This window comes from Hippoglossus hippoglossus, chromosome 19 (genome assembly GCF_009819705.1).
Source record: "Hippoglossus hippoglossus isolate fHipHip1 chromosome 19, fHipHip1.pri, whole genome shotgun sequence".
Lineage (NCBI taxonomy): Eukaryota > Metazoa > Chordata > Actinopteri > Pleuronectiformes > Pleuronectidae > Hippoglossus > Hippoglossus hippoglossus.
In genome coordinates this window covers 7,944,389-7,964,122 of record NC_047169.1, presented here as the reverse complement: position 1 = coordinate 7,964,122, position 19,734 = coordinate 7,944,389, and the positions used below count along the sequence as shown (strand labels likewise).

General features: G+C 42.1%; 1 protein-coding gene across 14 annotated transcripts in view; it reads left to right on the top strand.

Annotated features, from left to right (window-relative positions):
- Window positions 1-19,734, top strand: part of LOC117752546 (calcium-activated potassium channel subunit alpha-1-like) — a 69,524-nt gene that overhangs the window by 2,484 nt on the left and 47,306 nt on the right. For all 14 annotated transcript variants that reach the window (XM_034569966.1, XM_034569954.1, XM_034569961.1 and 11 more), the window contains exon 2: window positions 7,681-7,818. In XM_034569966.1, coding sequence (XP_034425857.1) covers window positions 7,681-7,818 — 138 coding nt within the window. The remainder of the gene's footprint in view (window positions 1-7,680; window positions 7,819-19,734) is intronic.

Genomic DNA, 19,734 nt, shown 5'->3' with positions numbered 1-19,734 from the left:
CTGCACGCAGGGTGGTGTTGACCTTTCCGAGGGAGACATCTGTATCGTTTCCATGCTTTGGTCGTCGCCGGTTACAATTAGGGCTGCGGCTAATGAGCACTTTCATCAGCTCTTAATCTGCTGATATGTGTTGGGTTATTTAATTAATCGCGTCGCTCCCAGAGCCCAAGGTGATGTCTTCAAATGGTGTAAACCAGCATATAGTCAAGTTACATGTAGAAATCTGCACAGTGGGGAAGGGTAAAGGGAATATTTCCCTCTTAAATGGCTTAAATAAAAGACAAAATTTGAAAAATATGTAGATTTGAAGGAATGGAAAATAATTAGAATAAGATCAGTCAAACGCTGCTCATGTGTGGATACAAGAGAGCAGCCTGTGTTTTTGTGAAGCTGGTGAGCTCCACCAACCTGTTGTGCTCTGTGGGAGTCAGCCAGGGACGGGTCATCCTTTCACTTCCAATCTTCGCCTCCCTGCCTTTTCGCTCTCCTCGCATCGATTTCATAACTCCTGCCCTGTTTTCTCCTCGCACCTCTCTCCCTCTCTCTCTCTCTCTCATCCCAGAATCAGCCCTCCTCAAAGTATCAGAAATGCAGTGTCAGGCGCACACGGTATGTGCCATATGAATCAGTGTTTTTGTTGCTAAGCAACTAGCAAGCAAAGGATTTCATTATAAGAGTAAATCTCGGTGTTGTGCAGTTGTCTGGGCTCTGAGATGTGTCAGGTTGTTGGAGGAACACCTCCCCACCCCCTCCCAGTCTGTGCATGTCATTAGCAGCTCAAAAATGGAGCTCTCTGAGCATTGTTCATGGAGGGAGATTATAATCTGTTTCCTCCTCCTCCTGGTTTTCAGTTTGTTTTCCCCCTCTGAGGGGCGTTCGCTGCCCTGCTCCGTTCTGACAGCTCGGAAACTGAGCCTCTGTCTTCCCAGTCTCATGATCAATGACACTCCGTGTTTGTGAGGTCCGGATGAATGGCAGATAGGATCTGTCTGGTAGGAAGAAGCCACATATCCAACAGTGGACTGACATTCAAAAGTACATGTGTCATTGGCCTGTTCCAGATGCTGACAGCAGGCTCTATCCAGTGGCAATGAATGGACAATATAATTTAATGAATGGACAATATAAATTAATGAATGGACAATATAATGTAATATATGTATAATTAAATGTCAGTCGACTGATTTAGACCAAACAACTATTGGCCATGAACTTTGGTGCAGACGTCCATTATTCCAACAGGATGCTAATGTCACATTCCATTTAAAAGTCTGAGGTCAGAATTTCCGACCCAGAGTCAGAAGTTGCTAATGGATTCAAGTCGGAATTTCGACTCGGAAGGTCGGAGGAACCTCACAACCCCGGACTTCGAAATCCAAGATGGCCCCTCCGTATATAAACAGTAGGGAAAGTTTTAGTTGTTGCTGTTTATTAGCACTTCTGTCATTAAATGTGTCGTACACACAGAACAGTCCAATTACTGTCTGTGGACGTTTAACTACGGTGTTAGCGTACATGAAATGCACTGTAATGCGTTATGAACTGTTTTAGCTAACAATGGCTAACAATGGTGTGACATCATTCTGAGGGCCGAGCTCCAAGGTGAAATGGAACGGGGCATAATGTCCTAACTTTTCCTCTAGCGCCACCATCAGGTTGACAGTCTGTGACCAAATACCCACAAAACTATGTAACTTTCCTATCAACCTCAGCTGTTTTGCGATTTGACCGAATTTGCAAATTTTAGCATAACACGCTAAGCTACAACATGGTGAGATTACACCTGCTAAAGATTAGCATTAGCTCACTACGCCAAAGTGTATTATGTTAGCATTAAACAGTCTCAGAGCTGCGATCATCAAAAGGAGTGAGAAGTACAAACTTATTTAATCTCCATTTAAGTCATTAATTGATAATTTTCTTATACTTAACCAGCTTCCTATATATTTATATATATATGTTGTTTACCTCTCCTTTATATTGTATGCATTGTACAAAATATATGTAATAATACAATATAAATAATAAAATGTATTTATTTATATTTATACATATATCCTATAAAGACATAATTGATGTTATTTCAACCGTGTTTGACCATTTTGTAATTTACATATCAGCTGTCACTTGTAAGCGTCGGCAGGAGAAGCTTTAGTTGTTAAAAATACATTAATAAACACCGGTATCTTACATATTACAGCACTGTATATTTATAAACATATTTATATAAGTGTGGGTCTTGAGGTAGAGTGTTGGCAGTTTAATAATGTTAAGATGATTTTGATTATTTGAAGCGTGTCTAAAAAAGGCCCGTTCTTGCACGGCCAGGGTGGCGTGTGCATCTTCTGGCCGTGACTCAGAGGCCTCAGATGTGTCAGGTGCACGGCGTGGGTGGGGGTTGGTGGAGAGAGTGAGGGTGGGGGGGGGGGGGGGGGGTGGGGGTGTAATTTGAGGATTCAGAAGGAGAGTCGCTCTTGTGGTGCTTTTAAGTGCTGTTTGAAATATTGTAAGTGTGAGACGAAGGCTCGTGATCCCGGCGACACACACAGACACACAAAATGTCAACAAGTCAAGCAGAGAGAATGATAATTAAGCATCAATTACATCAGTGTTCATGAAATATTATTGAACTTGCCATCTGCTGCAGAATTTGTGTATAAAACACAAGAACCTGATTTAGTTTGTGTCCATTCGATTTGTATCCGTAACCAGTGGTGCTCTATTTCATCACACGCTGCAGCATTTGAAGGCAGCATCGTCTCCTCAGCCTCTCCAACCCTCGATCCTTTCACTGCTGTGGTCGTCAGTCTTCATTTGAAAGAAAGTGTATATATTCCTGGTGATATCAGTTTAATTGGCTGTGTGATTAGTCAGGAAAGTGTTGGCTGCTCACGTTGCACAATGTAAACAGCCTGTTGCTGCTTGGCTGTCGTTGCGCCATCTGGGATCCAACAGGTCTCCGATTAACACAAATGTTAAACATCTCTGCCGTGCCAGAGCCTGTTGGTTCTCCTCGGTCAGGAAGACAAAAGATTCAATTAAATTATGAAGCTAAACAATCTCCTGATTTATGTAAATAGTCTTTAATCTGCGTTTTTCACAAAGTTTTTACTCATACATAAACTTTTCAGCTATTTTAAGTAGTTTTTGATAATGTACATTAATAACTCATGCTACTAATGTCCAATTTTCTCTTCTGATCCCACATAATATTCATGTCTGAGTCATGTCCTCACATTGAGATGAATTTAGCCTCTTTACAACCTTTGTTTTTTATACATTTATGCAGATATCAACCAAATAATGTGTCCATTCATTCAGTGATTCATTAATTGAAAGGAAGTGAGGCCGAGTGCAGTATGTGAAAGTCTCTCTTCACACAGCCGAGGGGCAATAGATCAGTTATGTGACTCGGATATTTCAGGAAGTTTCTGTCCTCCTCGGAGAATGTCTCGATTCATTATTAACGTGATTCATATTAATGTATTTTTCAATTATTTATTCACTTTTGAAGAAATTGTGTCACGGGCCACGTGTTCTATTCTGGTTTAATGTACTCGGCCTTTGAGAAATGATCGTGGTGGATCATGAGAATGAGCTCAGAGCGTTGATCAATGACCCGCACTGTCAGGGGAACTAGATTCAGGAGAGAGAGAGTGAAACCTAAATTTGGAGGCAATCAATCAAAGTGACAGAGAGGAGATGTGCTGCCTTAGTGGCTTTAATGACCACACGTACGTATCTGGTGTCTGCTGCCATTAAACATGTAACTCATCTATTTTCATTTCGTTAAAGCTGCTATATGTACGTTTTTCCTTTTGCTACAGAGCTGGTTACTTACCAGTCTCTCAAATCCATTGTTTACTATTGTTTGCTTGTATTTCTACCACTTATTTTCTTCCTGTGAAGTTAACATTGCTAACCAGCAACACTCAAAGTTCACAAGTACATTAGGTTTATGACATTTTCAGAAATAGTGCAGGCAGCAACCACGAGCTCACGTTCTGTTTGAAGGTAACAACTGCAGCGTCCTCTCAGTCAACATAAGAAAATGAAAAAGTGGTGCCATCAAGAGGGTGTGTCAACATTAGAACTTCGTGATTAGGCTACAAAGGACTCGATCTTTTTCATGTGGGAAGATATTAGAGATTTAAATGTCGAAAAAGCAGCTTTCCCTTTTTTTTTTTTTTTTTTTTCAATTGAAGGTGTCTTCCTGCATGTGACCTTAAGATGAAATAAAATGTCTGAGCCTTTTAGGAAATAATTGGACAGAGGCATGTCATGAGTCACAAATGATTAATCTTTAAACTCTGCCTTTACGGGCGTTAAAAATATCATCATTTTAGGTTTGGTCATTAATGTGGTGAGGGATGCCAGCGTGACGCCAATTAAGTCTGCTTAACGGCCGTCGCTTCACTCACTACAGCCTGTGTCCCCTCCCTTGGTTGTGCACATCAGGCCAAGTGTTTCATTGGGATGGAAGACATGAACTGTGGCATTTATTTCAAAGGGTTTTTAGAGAGAAAACAAAGAATCCCAAACAGTTCTCTCACATGACGATGCTTAATTCTTCAGAACCTCATCATACAAAGTTCTTATATATACAGTTCATACAATATATAGGGATAGTAATTCCTTCTGAAGCCCCCGACGACACACGTGTGAAAGTCGCAGCATTATCGTCTCTTACACTACGTTGATCCCCATGAAACCTGAAGCCTTTAGCTTCATGTTCCTTAACAGATTAACACTTTATTCAACAGGCTGCTGACTGACGAGGCACACGGCACCTTCTTTTCCATTTCACTCTCCAACCCACAGTCTGATCCACTCACCCTGATCCCCATAAAGGGATTCAAATGTGAGGTTTGCCTTCAGGCTCAGTTTCAGGGCCAGTCTGATATGATTTTTCCCAAAAGAAATGATGATGTAACCTCGGAGAGCCCTCGTGGTTTGGTTCACGATGTACGATAAATGCTGTAAAGGAGACTCCACCTATTTAATCGCAACGCACTTCATGAATTAGAACTACACTGAGGGCAGTTCACAGCTTAATAATGGAAACCCCCGCTGTCTGAAAACACTTAATCTCTTATTTGCACATCGCTCTTTCAAAGAAATTTCCACTCCTGTATGTCCTTGGCTGCGTTCGCTACAAAGTGAACTAGACACGTTATTATAGTGTTATCAGATTAGTGCTGCAGGGCTCTGGAGACGCTGGTGGAAGTGTAACATGGTCTGCTGGTGGTCTGCTTGTCCCTGACTAATGGCCCTGAACATGATTGGATTTCTTTGTGCAGCCAGCTATTTATTATTATTATTATTATTATTATTATTATTATTATTATTATTAATAATAATAATAATAATAATAATAATAATGATGATGGTTGAAATCCAGGGCGTATGGGTTGGCAAGAGCCATTTCTCGTTAAATAATAAGGTGATAAAATAAGTTATTGTACCAATTCCTTAGAAACTGTTGAACCTTAAATATTACCATATTTAACTGTTAGTTGTTAAATGCTAAATGGTTTATTTTAATTGAAAAACAGGGTTCTAGAGCTCAACAAAAATCCTCCAAGATTTTAATGAATATATTGCTGTATTGTCCACAGACAATGTTGGTGTTATCTTCAACACTTCAGCGAATATAGACTATAAATATAGCTTGTCAGTTAATTAAATGTTCTCCGCTTGCCACGTTTCTTCTTTGAAACGTGGCCTTGCATTCCAGCACGGTTCTGTTTGAATTTGACCCTTTTCTTGATACTTAAAAGAATAAATCTGAAAAACCAATTACTTCTAATAAGGTCTACAAGAATTTCCTGGAAAAATCAAAGCCTGATTTACAGTAACTTCTTTCTCTCTGTCATATCCATCAGCTGCTGTCAAAAAGCTATTTAAGTTATCAGGTTTTGCCTCCACACACATGCGAGGCCTCTGCACTGTCCTGCATGTTCGCCTCCACTGAACATGGACACTGTTTATTTTGAGTCAATCCCATATTAACTGGCTTGATGCCTTAAATACCTACTTGTACACCGAATCTGAAAATAATCAATAGCACATAGACTTTTGAGTAACATGTGCAACTGAAAAGATGCTGGTTAAGAATATGTTTTATACAATGAAGCGATACTGTATTTATGGGTTGTTTTCATAGTGGTACGATCCTGAGAGGCGAGGAAGGTGTTCAGTGTCGAAACAGACTAATATTTGTATATGTTTTATATAAGAATATTACTTGGCTTCTCCTTTATCATACAAACTGCTGACAAACCGATGCTCTTGTCTCATCCCCACTGTGTAGCCCCTCGTTGTGCACGTGTTACAGACTGTATTCATTCATTCATTCAGTATTTCAGAAGTGCTGCTCCCTCCTCCAGCTTCGCAAAGATTTATGGTGGAGTGGAAGCACAGCACATGTTGCATAGTTGCATACCAGGAGTTCTTTGAAGCTGGCAGTCCGATCACATGGACACACCACACAGACAATCCTGCACCTGGAGAATGTGGCATGTGTCAGATCCATGGGCATAAGCAGCAGAACAAAAGGAACCAGTGTAAACAGTGAGGAGTTATCCCCCCCCCCCCCTGGAACTATGCACACACACTGCATCATCTAATTCTGCAAGAGGAGTAGAGTGGAGGGAGAGTGGCTTCAGAGAGAGTGATGTTTGACACCATTAAGGTGGAGGGGGAGTAGGATGTCACAGGGTAAAGGGTCCTGGTCGTGTTAGCCTGGAGGCCGAGGCCTTATACATCAGGGAACATGGCTAACCTGCATCCTGTCAGGATTTCAGACAGACAGACAGTGACAGACAGACAGGCAGATAGACAGACAGGCAGACAGACAGGCAGCCCACTCACTCAGTGGAGCAGAAACACCAGGAGCTCAGCGGCTGCCATGGATACAGTCCTGGTGTCTCTGCCTCTCTCACTCTGTATGTTTACTGTATGCATGTGCGTGGGTTTATTTTGAAAGCCTTGAGCCTGGTCACTATATTAAGAAGGAAGCTTTTGAGCTCTTGAAGTGGAGGATGTATTTTTGTGTGTTTTTGCACAGCCGTCAATCCCAGAACCAAAGTGACACTTGTATATAAAAACTTCAGCTTTCTGCAGGTGGTGCTCTCTCATGTTTGCCAATCAATACTTTTTCTCTTATTAAGGATAGGTGAGAAGAGGCTGCTTGTAGAGACACACCCACTATCACTCGACAGTTCCCCTGTCCTTTCCCAGGCTATGAGGTTATTCTTAGCGTTTACTGCTTGCTGTGTTGGCAACAAGCAGATACATATTACAGTTATTTACAAATTTACAAATTTTATGTAAAATGTCAATTATGAATTTACACATAGGCTACAACACAAGATTAGACTTTCAAAACAATACCGCCACAGTCAAATGTTCTCTTGCTGTAAGCAAAACATAACATTATCACAAACACTACTATGTAGCTCTACTTGTTGGCTCCCTCGTGTCGTGACAAACTATGATTGTTAATAATGCAACTGCAAAATATGTCTCTCCCAGTGCTAACTTTACTGAAAACTGAATTTTAGTTATTTGAAAAATACCAAGTGTTTGTTGTACTTGAATGTGGACGTGAATCCTGAATGTATCGTTTGCTGTTCACAGGTCGAGCGTTTATTCACTATTACCTTCTGCATCTTTCAGGAGGTCCATCGGATCATCACGGTCGATGGCATCAAACACAAGGACGACGTGGCTGCCAGCGAGGTGGGCTGGATGACCTCCGTCAAAGACTGGGCCGGAGTCATGATATCCGCTCAGACACTGACGGGAAGAGTCCTGGTGAGTTCACACACATTCATCATCCCTGGTTTAATCTTTGATTGACATCTGGAGCTACTTTAACCTACGTGGAGCAGGCTGCTGGTGAAGACATCAGTGAGATGAGGCGTGACAGCTGATCATGATCATCCCTGATGATCTTCATGACAGCTCGGCATGAACTCCCTCATGGGGGCGCCGTCATGAAAAACATCTACTTTTATAGAACAAGCCAGAAACCTTGTTCAGGAGGGACTTGCATCTGAAAACCCACGAATGGGGCATGCTTGAATGCTCCTTGGATTTATTTCTGTATGTCTGAAGCATAAATACACAGTTTTGAAGGGTAGGGGGGGACAGACGCATCAAAACAAAGTCGGTCAGGGCAACGAAAAGGAGAGATTTAAATAGTGTATTAAGGTCAGATGTCCCATAATGCCCTAGCAGAGAGACACGGATCCAGAAGGGAGGGAGGGACCTATACAATTTACCAATCGCATGTGGTCTTCTAAACTGGTTGCCATGGTGCTTTGTGTATCTGTTGACATTGTCACGTGGAGATCACATGACCTCTCTGATCATTTGTTATCATCCCTATATTGTACGGCAGGATCAAAAGAGGGCTTGAGATCCTTTGCTGTGACAGGTCATGGAGTCAAAGACGATTTATGTACGGTGGAGATTTTTATTTAACGAGAGCATTTGACGAGACCGAGGAGCGGTGGAATGAAATGGCATGAGTGGGGGGTGCCATGCCAAGGCTTGCCGCAGTGCTCGGGGCTTGATCCCACTTTCACTCAGCCCCCTAAATGTGGTGCAGCATTTCCAGCTGGCTCAGCGTGTGGAGGTTGTTAATCAAGAATACTGGGTTGGGCGGCCACACTCAAGCATTATGGTTTGACGTGGAATATTAGCGAGACACTTACTTCATGTTTGCGGAGGAAGAGAACTCCTGACCATTGTGAGCGCTTCTTTAATAAATCTATCTGTAGCCGTGATGATTTATTTATAAGGAATTTTTACAAACGCCTCGTGTCAGGGTGTTTTGGTCGGAACATGTGTATCGTTCCTATGTTTGGTTGAATGCAGTCATTTGAAACCTTGTGAAGTGAAGCATTTGTTGTTTGTTGTTTTGAGATGATGTGTGGAGCTGTGAGCTTCTGCAAGCCGGTGATTAATACCAGGAGCAAAACACTTTTTTTTCAACTCAGCTAAAAACAGTACATGTTCTCCATCTTCCTGCAAATGTCAAATGAACCCCCGATGACTCAGACTGAATTGAAGTTGTCCCCAAGGCACCGTCTATCAAATCATCCTGAGCACAGACGCTGAAGTGACGGCAAACGGTGGCAGCAACATATCGCTAAACGAAGCTTGACATCGGCTCCACTGCCATTCTGTGTTTCCTTGTTTTTCACTCTGAACCATCAATGCTCAACTCATTTGTGTGCGTGTGCGTGTGCGTGTGCGTGTGCGTGTGTGTGTGTGTGTGTGTGTGTGTGTGTGCGTGTGTGTGTGTGTGTGTGAGTGTGTGTGCGCGTGTGTGTGTGTGTGTGAGTGTGTGTGCGCGCGCAGCTCAAGTGCTCCGTCTCAATGATGGCTTGACACACAACTGTTGAGCGAGCGCTCGTCTGTAACCGTGGCAACTGCAGCTTACCTAGACACAGCAGATGTGTGCGTTTTTCTACGTCGGCCTGTTCAGGGGGCGCATTAAAGCCTATTTCCAGGCCAGCTGAGAGGCTTGTGATGGCTTAAATGAGGGGGGGGGGGGGGTGTATTTGTTTTATTCATCTCTCTGTCTGTGTTTAAGTGAGGAGTGAGCTATTCCCCCATCTTCACCCATGTCATTTTTTAAATTTTATTTAAAAAAACAGATTTTGCAAGCAGCCTATTTTCTCCTGCAGGGCTGACTGATAGAGGCTAAAAATGATATAGAGATATACAAATATGCATATCAGTCTTATCACATTAAATGTCACATTATCATTTCTTTTAAGTTTAAAGACTCATTTTTCCTCCTGAGTGAAGTTTGAGGTTTTAAACTCTTCTTTATGATCTAATATGCGTTAAACCTTCTCACCTTATATCTCTATACATTGGACTTTTGTGACGTTGCTATAGATTAAAATGATATTGTGACAACTATTGATATTCTTTTTGTATTGCCCAGTTCTCTTGAAATATTCTGAAGCAGTTTCCTACTCTGGATGTTCTTCCTCATACTTGCAACATTCTTTAATGAAGGCCACTGGGGGTGAATCGGCTGTTTTCAACTGTTCTTTACCAAGTGGTGGAAATTACAGCTCTTCTCCCTGATACACTTACTGGTGCATGTAAATCTAAGTGTAGTACTTGTCCTGTAATTGATTTAATCAAATTATTTCTGCTTAAATAATTAAGTAGAGATCTGGACGCAGTCGAGGAAAGAATAAAACATAAACACAATGGAGACAGAGGCTCGGCTGCAGAATGCCTGAAGAATTTAGCAATTTTGATGTAGGTTTATGGATCTTGGTCCAAAAAACATTTGTTGATTTCTCCACGGAGTCAATTACTTGTATAGTTTTTCTTCTGGTCAAAACATTGGTTTACAGAGGGGAGCAAAAAGAAAAGAGAGAATGAATAAGAAAAGGAGTTACCGGACAGAACAGATACAAAAACATGGAAAATTGTGAGATCAAGAAATCAAATGTCGAGAACATAGTTCAGAGTGTTACAAGTGTTAATATTTCCTGGTTATTGTCTCCTTTGATGGTTATTAGACACACATTAGATGCTGCGTGACACATTTGGATCCGATGCGACGAGCTGCACACTGATCCTGTCTGCAGTCTGAGCCGAGTGTTTGCTTCTCATGGTGGATGTTGAGTGATAAACAGGTGCAGTCTGCCCTGTGGAAGCCCCGGAGGCCCGATCTTCCTCTGCCCGACTGGCCTCACCTCTCGGCAGATTGTAAAAGATCAAACCTCGCCTTCGGGGCTATTTGATTAGCGGGGAGGACACTTCCTGATGACCTTTGAGTCTGTAAAGGTTTATCTGCTCCAGATCCAGTACTCAACTCTTCATGCACTCAACAAAAAAAACAGGAGTGGTGATGCTTGGTGTTTAGTCGTCCAATTACAGGTCAGCGGTTATCCCCCAGATTGGGGGGGAAGGATCCCATCCGTCAGTTAATGAATTGTTGTATTTCCCCTCCAGTCGCTTTTTGCCTCATACGAGACCACCAATGATCACAAATGTCATCACGGGTTTGTGTGCGTCACTCAAAACAAACACAACTGTCTTCAGGGGCTGAACAGGTGGCTGCAGCTCGTACCTGTGCCAAAACCCCCCAGCGGGTCTCCTGTAATGTCATGCATCTATTTCCACTTTCCCCTGAGAATCTCATCCAGGAGAACCTGTACGATATGGGAACACGTGACAGAGTGAGCATCTGAGGTTGGTGCATTCAGGGGGGGTGATTGCTCCTAAATGATGGGACCCTGCTGAGTGACATTTAGCCAGTTTCTAGAAGTCCGTGTGTGTGTGTGTGTGTGTGTGGAGGTGAGGGTGAGTGGGTGCTGGTGGGGGGAGCTATTATTCTGGCCACAGAAAGGTTTTCTATTAATGGAAGCACAGAGCTGCCCTCTGGCACGAATCAGTTTGCATTGCAAACTCCAGTTGCAGTCTCAGGTTGAACACACTCAGTGGAATTACAATCAGACTTGGATGAATCGGCTCCCGTTGTTTAACATTGTTGGTGAACAGGCTGTTTTTGCTGGTAATTGCCCCTATAAATAGGATTAATAGTAATTGGATGTGTTGCGGAGCATGTACTGATACTGTCAGGATAAGTTAGGCTACTTAGAAATACAACCGTTTGCAAGTGGATGACGTTATAGATGTTTGTGTACTTTTTTCTTTTGTGAAATGTAAAACTAGGATTATTTTTGCCTTAATGTCCAAAGGTTTTCAACACATATGTCTAGAGGTGATTTAGAACCAAGGTGATGGGAAAATCTACTTTCAAAAATGTAATTACCTCTGCTAAGGAGTATTCACCCTTTGTCGGGGTGGGGACCAAGAAAGAACCAATTAAATGTTGGCATGGATCTTTGACATTTTGTTGGTCAGACTCTCAGCAGAATTATTTAGAAACTACAAAACCAATTGCCATGAAAGTTGGTGGAGGGGGTGTGTTGCATGATAAAGGTGAAATTCAATTTCTTAAAACACAAAGGGTGTCAGCTTTAGTAGAGATACACACTATCTCAGTGTACCTTAACATTTTCATAGATTTGACAAAGCTGTGACATTATCACCCACTCTACCTTTTGTGTACAAACTTGTGCCACTGGCCTGTGTGAATAGGTGTGTCACCATGGTTTTATAGAGACTCCATTAACGACCACATGAGACAGTATTTTGTAAAGCTCTGAGGGAAGCAGTGGTTGAGGAGGAAGCTGTGACGGCAGGTACATTTAACCCGAACATTTACACAGTTAGGAGAATTCACTTTGAGTTAATCAGCAGCTGTCGAACGAAAAAATGCCGTCATCTAGGATTACCGGGGGTCAACCTGTCCAGGAAGTCCTATTGGACGACCGGGTGAAGGAGTTGTCTTCTCTCTTTACTGCCGTCGTCTGGATTTGATGTCACCTGGGAGCAGCTGCGGGGGGAAAACAGAGCTCAGGACAAAATTATAGGTGGGCCAGAAAGGGCAATTTCATCAGGCAGACTAACTCACCTCCTCCTCCTCCTCCTCTTCCTCCCCCTCCTCCTCTGAGAGAGGCTGGGCGAGCGGCGGCAATTGTACCACTACACGGAAAAGCTTTTTGTCTGATGAGAGTGAAAAAAGCAGAGGAGAGGAGAGAGGGAGCGAGTGAACACTTTTGTGGGGACTGGCTCTCTTCTCTCGGATGCAGCTCTCATCCTTTACCTGACTGGGAATTCAGCTCAGAGCTGCTTAATTGTCACATTTTCCACAGTATTCAACTCGGGCCTGAAAGGTTTCAAACAGCTTTTACTGCGTGCGCCCTTTTCCTGACATTTCCAGTTGACTCTTGGCTTCAGATCAGGATGTCAGTGTTGTTAAATGTAACCGATATTGTACGGAAATGCCAGAGGCAGGGTGTTTGCCACCTGTGGATTCTGGTGCCAGCACAATTGTGTGTGACTTTCACCGCACCCAGTGCAGGACAGGGAACAATGTGGCCATGTCACTCGGCTCTCTGCCCGCCTAAGTCTGTCGCTATTTGCGGGCGACGGCAGCTGCCAGGCCTGTTTTGTCAGGGCCCTCAAGCAGAAAACAATGTGAGAGTTAACCTACTAACGATAAGTACTCATAGTACTACTAATAACAAGGTGACTTACACTTAAGGGAAATTATCTTACTGCACTGGACGTGAAATGGATTGAAAGAGAGAACAAAGAAAAGACAGATTTGACAGAGATTTGACTTTTTCAAGAATTCATGTATCTTGATTAATAAAACACAAATATATATATTTATTAATGTGTGAAATGTGGTTCAGATCCAACTAAAAATCGGAATCTAGTGAATTCAGATTGCTGGGCCTTGGTGGAGGTATGTGCTCGACTGAGTGCCCTTCTAGTTTCTTTCAGTTTTGCTCTTCAATATTAATGAAAAGAATAATCTTTTCGAGCTGAAAATGTCACAAGAGCACCTGTGACATCGCAGTAACCTATTCAAGAAATGTGACAATAAAGTCAACATTGATTTTTTCATTTACCTTTTGACCTTCCCCATCGCGTTCAGAAATCATCCCAATTCCTCAAGATTTTTGGATATTCATACATTTGTGTCTTTTCTTCTTCTATGCGGATCATAGATTATATATAAAGATGGACAACACATCTCCACCTCCTCCCATTATCCAGAAATGAAGCCAAAGTATCCCGGACATGAACGCTGCCGCCTTGGGCCAGTGACATAATTTGGAGCCAGAGTTAGTCTCAGATGTCAATCATGATGTTTCATCCTGTTTTTTCTAGCATCAAATATTTAAAACCAAACATAAACTGGAAAATGAACACAGACAACAGTGTGATAAGAACTACCTGAAATGACAGAAACCATCTCCGAGAGAAATGTATTTGACGTGGACCTTGATTTTGTTTAGTTTCCCATCCACTAACTTTTATATCCACACTGTTCCCCTTCTGTTTGGATTTACCGTCGTTCATAGTTTAAATCAAAGTTCACCAATCTACTTGTTATCTAATGACTTTTCAAAAACTCAAAGTTGTGACAAAAGTTTTTAAATAATTAACCTTATATACAGAGCATATATACTTGCTGTGTCTTGCAGCAGGATTCGTACGAAGTCTTAATTGTAATGCAAAGGATGAAGCTGTCTCGTTCGCTGGTTTGCTTTGCATGATGTGTGGGGTCTTAAAGACACATAACATGATTAATATTTGCCCCTCAGTGCAGCACACAGACACATCCCCCCGCCGCCTCAACACGTTTATTTGAGGTTGTCTTGACCTGCGGCCATCTCTGTGTCTGCAGAGTCCACAGACTGAGAGATGCTTGATCCTCGGCTCTGGGGCCAAACTCTTGCAGTGGTCTTACAGTTAGTTTCGGGAGACCAGCGAGTATTAGGTGCGATAATTACTGTGTCCCCGGGGGGGCGGGGGGGCAGGAGGCGTTTCTAATTCGGAGCTTCCTTGGCACAAGCGCCCGGTGTTTTATAATTAGTTTGGTGGAGTGGCAACATAGTCAGAGAGCAGGGGAAAGAGGAGGGCTGCACATTCTTCCCAATCCTCAAAGTCTGATGCACGAGCCATTTTGTGATAAGAAACTCACAACCACAAGTTTGTCTTTCCAGATTTCATCAAAAATCATCAGCTGCACAATGACCCGGCCGTCGCTGTGGTTCTCACACGTGCTTCAAAACTCATCACAACCTTCCCTCTCACAGGAAAAGGCAGATGTGACAGAGGAAACTCTTTTATTTCTGCAGCCGGTACTTTTGCACCAAAGAGGCTTTTCCTTGGCAAGTTCAGTTTCTTAATAATTTCCCACGGCCACTTAGAGAAAATGAATGTTTGGAGGTTAATAGACATGGCTGCATAATGGTCACACGGGCTATAACTTTGAAAAGCTGGCGGTAAGTTCAGCCCTCGCTCTGTGCGCTGAATCGCAATCAAGCTGTCCCCACCTGCAGAATATGAATCCAGTCATATGCAATAATGTCTCGGGGCCATTCCATTCCGCGGCCTGCTGGGTGCTGATCGCTGCCTCTGAGCTCGCACCTCATGCATCCTGCATCCCCTCGAACTTTAAAAATACATGCGGCTGCCACAGTTGCAGTGTGTCCAACTTCCAAGATAGAAAGCGTGATTTGCATTTTAACACACGACAGGAATTTCCATTTCCATTGTTAGCGCAGGGCAGAGATGGCTACAGCTCCTGTGTGAAGCGCTGCCAGCGGGGTGACTCACTGCTTTTATCTCCAATCGAACTCTTTCAATGAGATTTTTTCTCACACATCATTAGACATCAGATGTTTTGTTCTTTTGACCAAAATATATATTCGTTGTGGCTTTCCTTTCATTAGCTGCTTTCTCTTATTTCCAAATCTCGCACAGAGACAAGTGAATTACAAACTCATATTTCAGCTGAGACGGACCAGGGGACAGGCCTGGGGTGGACACTTCCATCCCCTCCCATCCTAAGCTCTTTACGCCTCACTGTGAGAGTGGGTTGGGCTGCTTCCAGGAAGGCTTAAATCATGGTTAAGCCACTGTGGGATTTGGGGTTGGACGCTGCCTGTTTTGATTATGGGTATTTTAATGTCTGAATAATGGCTCAAGCTGTGGTAGAATAAGTTTAAGTCTTTTATTCATAACGCAGCAGAACATGCTGTTTTGGGCTCAATCTTGAAAGAGTTTATAAAAACCAAAGTCGATCCCAGTGGAGCTTCAAGCTGTCCGACCAGCATGACAAAGAGAGAGACGTTCCAATGAGCTGGACCCATAATATTCAGCGGCGGCAGCAGCGGTGTTTTCACAACTCAGACACAAAGTCATCAGATCAGATCGCTCACTATATACAGGGACCAGTGTCAGTTTTCAGGCTCCGGGTAGTTACAGTGCAACCTATACAACGTGAAACACAAACTGAGCACTGAGCCAAGTGGTTTAAAGCAGGATCCAGTTTCTAAGTGCATTAATTTCCATTATTCTTTTAATATCTCTGCAATATGGCTAATGGACTGAAGCCAAGCCACTTACTTACTGCTTTAAAGCATGTGGCCACTGTTTGGATCTTTAGTTATAAAACACATAAACTACTACCACTACTAATATGGTAGTTATATAACTCTGTTTATACCGCAGATGTACTTCAGATAATTAAAATTACATAAGAAAGGATGGGGAATGGGCAAAAACTAAATAATAATGATAAATGAATTGTCGGTAGAGATAAAAGTAAACCTTAATTTCAAAGAATGAATACAGAAGGATTAAAATCGGTGGATAACATTAAAGCCCAGATTAAAACATATGTTTTTTAATTTTTAAATGTATACCAAATACTAGAAAAGCCACTCAGAGAGCAGATACCTACACCAAATTTCACACACACATATCAGTCCCCTAAAAGTTTAATTCAAAAGAAAAATCAACGGAAAAAAAATGCCTGCACCTCAACTGTATCCGCACCAAAATTTAATTTGTTCTTCTCTCACCCATGGTGCACCCTTTCACCAGATTTCATGGTAATCTGTCCTGTAGTTTTTGTGTAATCCAGCTAAATAACAGAGAAACAAACAAATGCAGATGGAAATCTAACCTTAACATGAAGATTTAAGAGGTTATTCCACTAGTTTTTGTTGTATTCCTGCAGGAGGAAGTCAGATCTTAGGTGATTTATCTAAGTTCCTTTTTATTTATTTCCTCATGTAGAATGAAAGTTTAATGCTCAGCTGAGTTACTTGAGGTAAAAGTGTAGAAATCTGAACAACTGGACCAGTTTTAACACATATAAAGTAAGGATTTGCTGCCTCTTTTTTGGGTTTTAAGTTGTCAAATAATTTTGCACCACTGAAAACTTTTGCTTTATGCAAACTATTAAACAAGGTCTTAAAATAATGTATGTTTTGAAAAGTTGCAGCACCTGGGGGAGGAACTTGTATGTGATATTTTACACAAGAGAAAAAATTAAATAAAATCGACTGCTCGGTTGAAACGGTGAATATTAAGAGAGAAGCGCGTTATGTCAGGACAACACAAGGAGAGCGTCAGTGCAGCAACCTGTTATTTTCCACATCGTTTTAATTTCCTGTTCACTGCGGCAGTGGCCTTGTGCATGAATATGTATTTTCTCTGACCTCTCTACACAGCAGAGCCAAAGCAACGTGATGAATGACTACACTAGACAGTACGTAGAGGGCTCGTCATATATTATTTTATATTTGCACAGCCATAAATATCTGGTGGATGTTTTTACAACAAAAGTATCGTCAAAGGGATGTTTTGTAAAAAATATCCTCAATCAAATTTTATTGGTACAGACGTACAACTGTGATTTGACTGACAAATCACACTTTGCCCCACTGGGCTGAACCCGTACAAAAAGCACGCTCCTCCTCGACTAACATGAGAAAGAATGCAGCGACTCAGGTAGAGTCACGTTGCTTTACATCAGTTTTTTCAATGACTGATCTTTTGAGCTGATAGGATCGATGCATTTATAGTATTTCTCATAGATAATCATCCTCTGTGAGAACAAATACACAAAGTCTTAATTCAACCAGTATTTCAAGTTGAGCAGGAGTTCCTTTATAGTTTGTGGTCGTATTTGTAAAAGCCAAATATTCCTTTGAGTCACCTTTTATGCTTTTTGCATTTCGATATTGACCGAGCGAGCCTTTATTTATACAGTGACTGACTCAGGAATTCTTCGTCCTTACAGAAACAGTTGCTCACCACAGATTTCAGTTTGTATAAACAGTTTAAGGTTTGATCGGACTTTGGTGCTAAATTGCTCCATTTCCTCTCCATTGATACTTTGACCATAGATTCTGCCCTTAACGCACAATCTATGACTCACTCCTTTCTGCTTTATTGCTTTCCTTTATCATCCTTCATGCTCCACCGGTGCAGCGGGCGTGTTCTTTACTCATCACCTGATGAGCATCGCTGTCTAAATGAGACACACTTATTTTATGACTCAAAAGCCTCCTCACCCACTCCTCTTTTACCTCCTGTTCAAACTGGATTTTGTACCTTCCTTGCAGTCAACCCCACGCTGTGTTTCCACTGAAGTTCGCCGAGCGGCCCGGATTAGAGCTCGGTGTTTTGATGTCGGGTTACGGAGTGAAAAAGGCACGGCAGGCTGTAACCTGCCGTGCCTTACGCCCTGCAGACTGTAACCTACTGTAACCCTGGGCAAACCTCAATTCTCTGGAGTCATAATTCATCACGCTGACAACAACAGCCACTATGTGTCGTGCACTGCACCAGCAGGGGAAGGAACACGGCAGATTCTTATGTTGTTGTTTTTACATTTAAGAAAGAAGATGCACAATTTTTACTTTGCAGATTTCCATAAAACCGCACGACAGATTCAGAGAAGCTGAATCATAAGTCAATGTGCATCAGGCCGTCTCTTTTTTTAAATGTGGAGCAGCAGCTGTTGTGAAAGTTCACTGGTTATTTTCGACCTGCTCTCCTCATCGACATCAACAGACGCTATCTCTGACGACGTGTGAATGTGATGGTGCTCACAACCCCAACTAATGTACGATTATATGTCTTTTAAAACACTTAACTCATTCAATCTTGTAATATTTGATCAAGTAAAAGGTTCTGTAAACCACGAAGGAGCTACTTTCCAAACCTTAACCAAACAAACAGTCCTTTCTGTTTTACAGGTGTTGGGCTTTGTAGGCACCGCTGTTCCACAAGTTGTATTGTGTGTGTGTAAACAATCTTGCCGGAAGCCCTTGTTTTATAATGGACTTTAATGTGAAACCGCCTCCATTAAATATGAAGCTGACAAAGGCTTTAAGTGTCCTGGGTACAAAATGACAGCTTGATTGACTCTTTCAATTAGATGTTTGTTATTGTTTGAGTTTTGGATTTTGACAATGTTAATTATTTTGAGTCAGCGCCCGGTAACTCCACCTAATGGAACGGCAAATATGTAATTTGCACTTTCTTCTTTGCTGGAAGTGAAGTGATAAGGTCTGCGGTTGAGCCATTCCTTCAAACTTTGACGTAGTTGGTACACTGTGGGAATTTACACGTCAGACTCCACCACAGAAACCGGAACGTCTGGGTACAGGCTGAGGAAGGAGTGGACGAGTGCTGATGTCTATGAACAGGTGGAATTTTATGCAGATCTAGATAATTATCTGGATTTTCTTAATCTAAATTAATTTATTTAGGGGCCTGATCTGGATTAACTTCCTGTATGGTGACAAATATTCCTTTCAGCTATATCAGAGAATATTTTGCCTTGTTTTAGTGTGGGCAGTTTGCAGATAATTCTTTTGACAAGGCAAATGTAAGTGATCTCAATATATGTATATGCAATATCAGTAGTATAGTATAGCATGTATAATATCAATATCAATCACACACACAAACACGTGTGTGTGCACTGAACAGATTATATATTATGTCAACATACAACACATTTTCATTGCTGTAGTGACTCCGGTGAATTCTGCCGTCTCCTCCCTGTTTGGGAATTATGACGTTCCCATTGAATAGCGGGTCTATCCCTCTGGAAACGCTGTAATGCCGGGCGGTGATCCCTGATGATGTGGAAGCAGCTGCACGTGGCTGCACGGGAAGCCCGCAAGACAAAGGAGTAATCTGCTTCATGGAAAAGATGAGCGAGAAATCCCTTAAACCCACCGGTTTTACTGCAGAGTGTGAGAGTCGCAGGCACAGGAGAGAAGCCTCGTCCCCTGGAAA